The 11,412-nt window shown below is 33.6% G+C and overlaps 1 protein-coding gene across 1 annotated transcript; it reads right to left on the bottom strand.

Annotated features, from left to right (window-relative positions):
* Nucleotides 1-5,906: 5,906 nt before the first annotated feature.
* On the bottom strand, nt 5,907-9,126 carry LOC125193282 (putative late blight resistance protein homolog R1B-14). The gene is made up of 2 exons (XM_048091053.1): nt 6,470-9,126; nt 5,907-6,361 (listed from the first exon to the last, which is right to left on the bottom strand). Exon 1 carries the CDS (start codon nt 8,955-8,957, stop codon nt 6,474-6,476), a length of 2,484 nt encoding a protein of 827 aa, XP_047947010.1. The 5' UTR covers nt 8,958-9,126; the 3' UTR covers nt 5,907-6,361; nt 6,470-6,473.
* Between the last annotated feature and the right edge of the window lie 2,286 nt (nt 9,127-11,412).

Genomic DNA, 11,412 nt, shown 5'->3' with positions numbered 1-11,412 from the left:
GGTGTGACATATACTCAAAAATGGGTTTGAGTTTGGCGTAAATGGTTAGAGATAGTCTACGTCGTTGTTTAAGCGTCAGTTGACTGCAGAATAATTGGTTTCTTCTCCGATTTGTGAACGTGCTAATGCATAATTTTAGGATCACACCGATTTCTTTAAAAGCAAATAGGATTTGTTTACATATTGCTCTGTTCACACTTTGCCACAAGTACTAAATCAATAGTGATTCCATAAGGATTTAATTAAGCGAATAAGAAACGGTATACCTTTTTATAAAAGGGATGATAAGGAAAAATAACATTTAATTTGATAATTTTGACCATTATATAAATTATTGGTAACAGTTTACATCATTAGCCTAACAAAGTGCATTTTTCTTTTCATTCTACTTCAAATATTATTATTCCAGGCCCATCCCAAAATCGTCCCAAGGCCCATCTGAAGATATAATTGTTATACTACTCACCACCAAAGGGGAGCACCAGCCACTAGTCCTTCCACAGTTAAAGTCATAATGAGCTTATTATGTAAAATAACAATATATTAAAAAAACGTTAGTGAAAAATTATAAATACTGAAGTAGTATATAAAAAGCCTAACAAAAGTCGATTTAAATGAGCTTAACTGGCTAACCTTATAATTCTAGAACTTCAAGGTCTATGTAACACTCCCTCTGTTCCATAATAGTATAGTCATTTTTTCGTTTTGGTACGTTCCATATTAGTGGAGTCATTTCCCCTTTTAATAAAAGTCAACATATTTTTTCCACTTACTTTACTCTCTCTTATTGATACGACCCCACGTGGAGGACCCATGACGAGATCCATGGCGAGGCTGCTACATGAGGGACTCTCTACTTTCATTCAAAAGGCCAAGTGGGAGGAGTTTATGAAGACCGAGGAGCACGAGATGAGGAACGTGCTGAAAGACGAAGGCTGGGAGTATCCACTCGACCGGGTGGATTCTGACGCTCTACAACACCCGGCCGGGTACCATTCGCTGGAAGCGCCAAAGCAATGCTGCTCCACCCGGCCGGGTACCAAAACAACCACCCGGGTGGCCTGTTTAGAAGCATGTGGGAGTCAGGCAAGTCCACCCATCTGGGTGGCCTTTGGTCAATCAGATCACCCGGTCGGGTGAAACGTCGAAGGAAGCCAGGAGTCAGGGAGAAGTACCCGACCGACCGGGTGGCTTAGCATCCCAAAGTCCACCCGGCCGGGTAGAGTGACGCAACACTAGATTTTGTGGTCCTCTTCCTTGAATTTTGGACCTTACTATAAAAAGCTTCTTTTATCATTTTATTCCTTATTTGTTGATTGAAAATATATGCTCCAGAGACTTGTTCCTCTTGAAGAGGATTCCTATCCAATTCCTAGTTATAGGTTGTTTGAATTCATCAATTCTTAGTGAAACATGGATCAAGTAGAGGTATATTTTGAGGATTGTGATTTTCCTTGAAGGCTTAGCCATGGATGCTTGTTAGTATGTAACTAGGTTGTTTGAATTCATCAATTCTTAGTGAAACATGGATCAAGTAGAGGTATATTTTGAGGATTGTGATTTTCCTTGAAGGCTTAGCCATGGATGCTTTTTAGTATGGTGTAAGTATTTTAGCTTATTCCATCAATAACAACTCATCTTCCTTCTTTTAGCTTAGATTCATTGATTATTATTGGATCAATATTTAATCTTTGATTACTTTGGAAATTGAAAACCATCTCACAAAAATATTGATAGATCAAACATCATCAAAGCATATTTTCTTGAGAAATTGATCTTAAATTACTTTGATCCATATCACTATAGTACATTTTTAGACTGCTACACACATTTTAAAAAGTTAGTCAGGCCCATTCTCATGTGGTTCTAAGGCCCATCTCTGATACTATTATGCAAAACAAACAAGATACGGAGTAGTATAAAATTTGTATTCTCACTAGTAATAAATTTAAGGGAAGGTGCAAATGAAAGAAGTAAATAAAAGTAACTACATATTTATTATTTTTCATAAAATTCATTCTCTAATAGAAATGATATTTGATAAGGTATTATATTATTTTTTACCTCTTCTTCATACAAAAAGTAAATAGTTAATTATATAATTTGCTTTTTTAAATTTATTTTATTTTCCTGAAGTTCATACAATTACCTTCATGAGAAGTTAAAATGAGAATTATACCTTCCTTGGACATGTTTTTACTGCATCATCTTTCTATTTAGAAGGATTAAAACCAAACACACCCTTAAATTAAACCGAACTTTTAAGAAATTAAAATGGAACAAGAACTAAATAAAATTGAATGTGGGATGTGAAATGCTAGACCAACTGGATTAATAACTTATCTTCTAAGAGAAAGTTCTGGCTATATCGCCACCATAGGATTTTTACTATAAGATTAGAAAATTTATACCACATCCACAATTACTATGATGTAGTATACGATTATAGTTTAAATTAGAATTAATAGTTTAAAGGGATATTGGCATCTAATATGACGAAACTTTCAAAAAGTTGGGTTTTTCTCACGAACTTTAAAATTGGCAAATAATATCACGAACTTTTACCCCGTGTTTTAAAATTGGGTTCGATCCCATTTCAATTGCTAACTCAAATCATGTTCAAACATATAAATTGGCACTATTCGAGCTTAGTTAGACAACAAAAAATAGCCATTAATTATGAAAGGGGGATTGTTCGGCTATTTGAGATTTCTCTGCATTCGCGTCACATAGAATGTAGAGAAAAATGGAATGGATTGTATTATTTCCAATGTTGGGGTTTAAGTGGGCCTCTTCGTTTTATTTTCTTTATCATGCAGGTCCAACTAGAATTAGGCCCATTTGGAAACACGGGCTTTGCTTTAAGCCTGTCTTCCATTTAGGCCAGTAAAAGAACTTAAATGTGTTCTTCTAATATCATACTATTTCCGTCCACCAAAATTTGTCCCGCTTTTCTATTTCCACCCATCGACCAAAATTTGTCTCATTTTAATTTTATCATTTTTTATAGTGGACCTCATGTTCTACTAATTCATTTCTACTAACATTTTATTATAAAACTAATGCTCCCTCATCCCACAAAGATTGTCTCATTTTTCCATTTCGGTCTGTCCCACAAAGTTTGTCCCATTTCACTTTTTACCATTTTTGGTAGTGGACCTCATATTCCACTAACTTATTCCTACTCACATTTTATTATAAAACTAATGGAGTATATAAAAGTAGGACTCATATCACATTAACTTTTTCAACTCACTTTTTATTACATTTCTTAAAATCCGTGCATGTAGGAGAAGAGGACAAGCTCCTATTCGGCGACCTCGAGGACTAGCCCGAGTACGCAATGGTGACTGTGTTGTGTCGAGTACTCATAGGTGGTATTCGGTTTCCAAGATAAAATAATACTCCACTAAGATGTAATCTAGGATTGAGTTGTGAAATTATTTTAGTCATAGGGGTTTAGCTATGACTATTATCCCATGATTATTCATCTAGGATTGAATTGTGAGATAGAATCTCATGAACCAAACACACTACATATTTAATCCCGGGATACAACACTACAAAAAAAACTATGTTTACCAAGCACCGAAAGTGCTAGGAATGAGCCTGGAGGGCTAGAAAATATAGCATTTTCCGAGCACTTTTCCGAGCACAAATGGTGCTAGGCATATGCTTCCTCGGAATTTATTCCGAGCACTTTTATTGTGCTAGGAAATATTTACGAGCACATTTATTGTGCTAGGACATTTTCGAGCACTTTTATTGTGTTAGGAAACGTTAATGAAAACTATTTATTTATTTAGATATATATTGTTTAAATTAAATTTCCGACCACTAGGCTCATAAATTGGTGCTCGGAATTTTTTGCTAGGTAAAACATAGTTTCTTTTGTAGTGATATATGAAATCTAACAATCCATGTGAATAACACTAATAAAGATATGGAGATTTTTTTTTCTTTCTTCTTATCCTTTCTTTTCTGCACATAATACTCATATCAAGCTTCTAATGCATCAATCTATTGCTCAAGTCTTCAAACCTTCAGAATTTTGACAAAGTTTTATGTCAACATCCTTGATTTTTCCACAGTGATAATGTCGGAATCCGTCTTGGCAGAATAAAGTACGATTAGAGATGAGAAAATATACCGAAATATCGGTTTATCACACTTATATCGCCAAAAACTATTGAAAGATCTTTCACAAGGCGAGATCTTATTTGTAACGATGTAGGAGTAGATAATTGAGATACAAAATTCCTCTATGTTTTTGGTAATTGAGATAGTACATTGTAAGTGGATCTCTCATTTTAGGATGAGATATATCAAAATATGAAAGATAACAGTGTGGCGAAGTGGATCTCTTATTTAGGAGGAGAGATTTGAGAATATGATATTAATTCAATTGAAATAGTACTATCTTTTAGTTTTTTTTGGATTAAATTGGATAGTTTTGAGAATATGAAATCGTAACACGTGATTTTTTATTTTAGACAGTTATTGTGTACTTCTCCTTTTTTAAATTTTTTTTCACAAAATACATAAATTGACCAAATTACCTAACGGAGCTTATTACGTGGGCTACGAGTTTTTTACAAAAATTAGAAAAGGATAATTACTTTTAAATTGGGATAAAAACAAACTTTCCATTTGAAATTAAGAATTTCCTTCAAAAAATACTATGCAGAATCTTATTTATATTAGGAAAGCATATTTTCGAATTACTCCACAACAATTATGTGTACTACGTGTTTTTTTTTTTTAATTAGAAAAGATTACCTTTAAATTGGTAAAAAAAAAAAAAACTTTCCATCCGAAATAATTAAGCATTTCCTTTAAAAATTACTGCAAATTCTTATATAAACTGATACCCTAATTCTAAAACAAAAAAAAAAAAAATCATAGTTTCTTGAGCGATCCGAATTCAGGAAGAGGATCACAAGAATTGTTTTTCTTCGTGATTAGTAATCATCGGTAATCTTCATTCTTCTTCTTTTTATTTTCTTTTTCATGTGGTTTTTCCAAAAAACTAGCTTTTTTATGTTACTTTTTATTGCGAGAAATTGATATTTAAGTATGCATTAGATTTCTAGTATACAGGATTTTTATGCAGTAGATGGAACGTTTTTGCATAAATATATATAGGGGGTGTGCTTTGATTTCTTTAATAATGCATTAGAATTATGGAGTAGTACTCGATTACATTAGTTATTCATTAAAAAGAGAATCACCCTGAAATTATCAATAATGGAGTATGAGATTGCCTAATAAAAGTTGATCTAAATGAACTTGAAAGGCATGTATGTCCTAATTCTCTAAATCAGATTTATTATTTATAATAAAAGATATGAATATTTTAACATTATTATTTAACAATAAAATAATATAATGGGAGTAATGGCAACCCCTGGGTGCTATCAACTACAGCAGGCGATCCAAATCCATTGATATCTGTCTCCAAAATATGTGATTGACAGCTTTTGCACGTTACAAATCATTTTCAAATGGAGTACTCCCTCCGTCCCAGAAAGATTGTCTCAGTTCATTTTCTGCACTCGTTTTGCAAAAATAATAATAAATAGGTAAAATTGAAAGAGAGTAAAATAAAAGAAAGAATAATGTAGGTAAGACTATTCTCTACATTATTCTCTCTTTTACTTTACTTTCTTTCTACTTTAACTATTTATTATTATTTTTGCGAAACAAGTGTGAAAAAGGAAATGGGGCCATCTTTCTGGGACGGAGGTAGTATTTAATAAGAGGACTAATTTTTTCATTAAATCCGGAAATCTAAAATCATACTTGTAAATAATTAATCAAGGAATAAATTATTTAATTAAATTTGAAGATTTAATTATAAGGTGAATTAATCTATTAAACTCCCACAATTACTGCACTTGATTACATACTTGAACCCATACGCATCATTTTTAATCTTAAAATCAGCCCAACACTGAAGAAATACATACGGAGTAGTGAGTATTATAAATAGGAATTCAAAGGATGATGCTTCTCCGTTCCAATACCATTGCAGCCTTGTCTTGTTGAAACCCTTGATTTAAAATCTGGAAAAACATCAAATTTAAAGATGGAACAAATTAAAAAAGACAATAATCCTGTAATTATAAATATGAGTTGCCTAATGAAAGGCGAACTAAATGAACTTGGCTAACCTGTAATTATTAAGTGAAGTTTCATTATACTTAAAATTCTAATTTAATTACACTAACAAATCAAGTAGTGAGTATTTTACAAATATGAAGGAAAATACTACTGAATTATAAATAGGAATTCAAAGGATGATGCTTCTCCGTTCCAATACCATTGCAGCCTTGTCTTGTTAAAACCCTTGATTTACAATCTGGAAAAACATCAAATTTAAAGATGGAACAAATTAAAAAAGACAATAATCCAGTAATTATAAATATGAGTTGCCTAATGAAAGTCGAACTAAATGAACTTGGCTAACCTTATCATTCTTGAACTTTAAGGCCAATGCCACGTTTCTTCGTGATCCGTTGGGCACACTTGAGAAGAGATTCGTTTGCACGATCAACCTCAATTAGCTTAAGATAAAATGTGCCAATGGCATTTGGAATATCATTCAGCTTACAACAACCTTTAAGCACTAGGTGATTTAGGGATGAGAAGTGGCGTTCTTTTACAACCCAATTCTCTAAATCAGATTCCTCAATTAGCAAATAACGCAGATTATTAAACACCTGTACTTCATCATCGGAACCACACTCTTCATTAGTGTCCCATGTATGTCCTTGAAAGGCATGATCTCTCAATTTGAGCACTTTAAGACGGGGCAGAGCTGCAATAGCTTTCATATCTTCCCAAGGAAATCGCCAACCACTCAAGGTTAAATTTTCCAGTGTCTTTGGGAAAACAGGCTTAGCTTTTACCTGAAGAAGAGATCCATTTGTCACAACTAGTGTCAGCTTCTCAAGTCGAGACAGAAGAACAAGATTGTGGAGCTGATAGTCTTGTTGATATCTGTCTCCAAAATAAGTGATTGCTAGCTTTTCCACATTGCAAATCATTTTCATCATCTCTTCAGTGCATATCAACTTCTTCACCACAGACAGTGTGAGCAGCTTCTCCAGAGCAGAAGACGTTGTTTCTTCTGGATGTGGCAAGAGATCAAAGAAAGAGACAAGATGTGTCAAGAGTGGCATCATCCAGATCTCTAACGGAAGATATGCCTCATCCATTGAGTTGTATATGTATTTCCTTGATCTTTTGCTGGGACGGATGACCAAAGAGCGAAGATTCTCAAGTCTGGATATGGCTGATGGAACCTCCATTGGACATCCAAAAGCAAGGTACCTCAAGTTAAAGAGGTCGAACACTGAAGCAGGGAGCGAGTAGGCGTCTGTATCCACCACGTCCAACACCCTCAGCAATTTGAACTTGCGCAGACCGCGTAATGAGCTTTCATTACGTTGGAAGCTTATAATGGTACGAAGCGTTGAGGCATACCCTCTTGCAACCTCCCTTAGATCAAGATGAGAAATACTGAGACGTCGCTCGTAATTCTCATCTATCGCCTTTATTTTGTACAAGTCACGTACCAAATCATGGACAATGCAACTTTTGATTTCACCATTGGACTTGATGGCTGTGCTATGAGCCAGATTTTTGCTCACGATCTCACCCACATATTTTTCAGCCTGATGTTGCCAATTAACAAATCCTTCCACCATCCATAACTCGACAAGCATGGAGACTCGAATTTCATAATCATCATGGAAGCCACACATGTATAAGAAACAGTACCTCAAAGAATGAGACAGTTCGGCATAACTCAAAGACATTAAATTTTGAAACTGCACATCTTCCACTATACGTGACCGTATGTTTTGTGCAACTTCCTCCCACGAGGATAGAGTCTCGGGGATTTCGGACAATATACGAGCAGCTACCACAATTGCAAGGGGAAGCCCCTTACAAGCTTTTGCAATATCCTTTCCGATCTTCTCCAACTCAGATGGACATTTTTTGCTGGGAAATAACCTTTGCTTCAGCATACACCAACTTAAATGCTCATCCATGAGATCCATCTTGTGCTTTTCAGTGAAAAAGCCGGAATAATGGATCACATTGTCATCCCTTGAGGTTATCATAATCCAACTCCCGTCATACTTTTCATTGTAGGAAAATACCTTGCTTATGTCTTCCCAAGCTTTAAGACTCCATAGATCATCCACCACAATCAGGTACTTCTTCGAAGTGAAGATTTGGCGTAACTTGTGTTCCTTTGTGTCACAATCATCCACAAGTCCCTTTTCGACTTGATTCTCCAAGGAGAGTAAGAGCTCTTCATAGACATTTTCGATTTGATAATTCTGGGACACGGTGATCCAGGCACGAACAGGAAAGTGGTTGCCAACTTGGTCATCTTCAAAAACAGCTTTGGCGAGAGTTGTCTTTCCAATACCACCCATCCCCGTGATTGAGATGATGCAATTACAGTGTAGGCATTCGAAGAGCAAAACTATTAATTTGTCCACCTGCTCCTCCAGACCAACAGCAGCTGTCGTGGGTGTTGGAGATGACTCGAGAAGCATCTTATTCCTATCGACAGCTGGTGCGGGCGTTGGAGATGACTGCAGCTCCTTCACCTCTTCAGCAATGGAGTTCATTTCCTCCATCGCCATATTCAGCTCGCCAAGATCATACTTAATATCCATAGCAGGAGGTGATCGGATATGCTCGTGCATCCAATGCTCGATGACATCCTCTGCTTCATTAGCTGCATCTCTGATTCTTGATTCCAACCTGCTGCCTTCCTCCTTAAACTTTTCAACAAATTCACGCAAGGAAAGTACTCTTTCTTTGAGCTTGCAAATCTGTTGGATTCCATTAACAGAGAGGGAGCCTTTTATACCATAATAACGTAGGATCCGATGTAATGTTTCATCTAGTGAACGGAGAACAGCATAAGCCATCTCTTACAGAAACAATTTCAATTTTTGATGAGTAGGTAAGCAAGAATTGAAACAATTTGGAAGAAAAATATGGAATGTTTGATGAGAAGACTGAAACAATTTCCAAGATTATATGATATCAACAATTTGGAAGACAGAAATTTTATGGATTGTAATATAGCTTTCACAAGTTCACTGTCACTGGATTTTACCTTGGCTGATGTACATACATCCCATATAAATAGTAAGTACTTCTTTAAGGACATATACACTTTTAAACTGACGCAATATATATTACACAACACCTCTTACTACATGTAAAATTGTCATAATAGATGACACACCATATATTTTTACTTTTTAGCCCGTTTATGTCATTAGTTAATTACCATAAAATGCATGTAAAAAGTCAACATGATGTAGTGAAAATTGATACATGTGAACAACCAATATATTCGGTACATAAAATATAGTAACATGCGATAAGTCAACATGATGATGCAGTGAATGTGACATGTGAACAACCAATATATTCGGTAGATATTACTACCTAGGACCCGTTTGATATGAAACGTGGGATATGAGAAGATATGTAAAACAAGATAAGATATACGGACTTCATGTTAAGATATGCAGAAATGGGGAGTGATCAATTGCTAACTCATCATTTAATTGTTAATTACAACTAATTTAAGGCCATAGGATTTTGAAAACGTGTAGTCTACAATTTGTCACGTGTAATTTTCGTTTTTATGAATTAAATCGAAAAATATAAAAAAAACTTCAAATTAGGGTTTTGGATGAAAATATCAATATAGTGTTTCGAAAATATCAACATAATGTTTTGAGAATGTCAACACAATGCTTTAAGAATGTTTACTCATGGCTTATATTGACATTCTAGATGTATTATATTGACATATTTTATATAGTATGTTGACATTTTCTGCTATACGAAAATATTAAAAAATTTTGATTTTTTTTCAAATTTTGACGTCGGAACATATGCATGTAGGATATCGTTGGAATCCTTATAAAATTATCTTTAATTTGATATATGTTATATGAATTTAAAGTTTTGAGATTTCTTTTAAAAGTTAGTTATAACTAATGTTGTAGTTAATTGACATTAATACCCCCATTGATATTTTTTGGAATTAATAATATGGTCTTATTGACATTTTTGTTGATTGTATTAACATTTTGGGGTTGATAATCTACGCCCTTAATTTGAATATCTAATGGCTATTATTTAGTTGTAGTTAAAAATTAAGTGTTGAGTTAGCAATATAACACTCCCCTGCAGAGGTAATTTTTTTTTCATTGTTGTTTGTTAGAAAATAAATTATCTAAATTTGTACTTCGTATAATTTAAATAACAGTGACTTAACTTGATAAATTGGCGGGTTACATAACTTGGTTAAAATTATAATTTTGGCAAGATTGGGGCTAACCTTTATTTTATACTCCAAGCTTTGAGTTAAACTTAAATATGAAATAAAATAATAAAAAATATGCATATACAATTCTCTATATCCGTATTACTATCTTATCAATTGTCCTTAGTATAAAGTTTACAGTTGTATCACGCAACCATGTAATATGAACAGTCATTTATTAAGCTGTGGAGTTCTACATATGTACAAATATACACATTTTATTTTTTATCAGTCTGAAAAATATCTTGATAGTAGAATATCCGCATTTTAATGCAATATGATATGCACGATGCATCGATATTGGGAATATTTCACATGCTCGAAATAAAATAACTACAACTGAAAATTATATTCTACATGGAACAATATTTATATGTAATTAATCAGAGATGCTGTTATTACCAACGGCCTACCCCAAGACTTTAATAGTCTTTAATTAATATGCATTTTAACAACTGGCATCGAATATTGTAAATATTTCACATGGTAGTTATGATATACAGAAATTATTATCAATGGCACTAGTGGTCCTTTTCTAGTTTTGTTATAAAATAAGATATACAGTAAACTGGGCACTGTCCTTTTATTACATCGCATAGCATTACATGAGATAAGATGTTGTAAAAAATTACTCCTTTCATCCCATAAAAAATTCATATTTTATCTTTTCTTCAGAATAAGAATCCTATTTTTCTTTTACCATAAATGGTAAATAGCCTTCACTTTGCACCAACTTATTATACTCACATTTTTATGAAATTGTTATGAAATTAGTTGAAATCAAAATGCATCCTATGAAAACAACTTAATGAAACAAATAAAGACCTAATGAAATGAAAATTTTATAGAAGTACAGAATGAAATTTAAAAAAAAAAAAAAAAACTACTTCCTATCTTAATAATTTAGTGTAACATCACTAGATGTGTCAAATTGAAAGTTGTCAAATGTGAATTTACATTTAAATATGAATGCGTAAAGTGGGATGATACCACCTAACCTTCATAAAAAATGGGGTATTCATCATGATTTAGGATCT

The sequence above is a fragment of the Salvia hispanica genome, chromosome 3 (assembly GCF_029641045.1).
Source record: "Salvia hispanica isolate PSC_SH4W2 chromosome 3, Shi_PSC_v1, whole genome shotgun sequence".
Taxonomy (NCBI): Eukaryota; Viridiplantae; Streptophyta; class Magnoliopsida; order Lamiales; family Lamiaceae; genus Salvia; species Salvia hispanica.
This window is presented reverse-complemented; position numbering and strand designations above follow the sequence as displayed.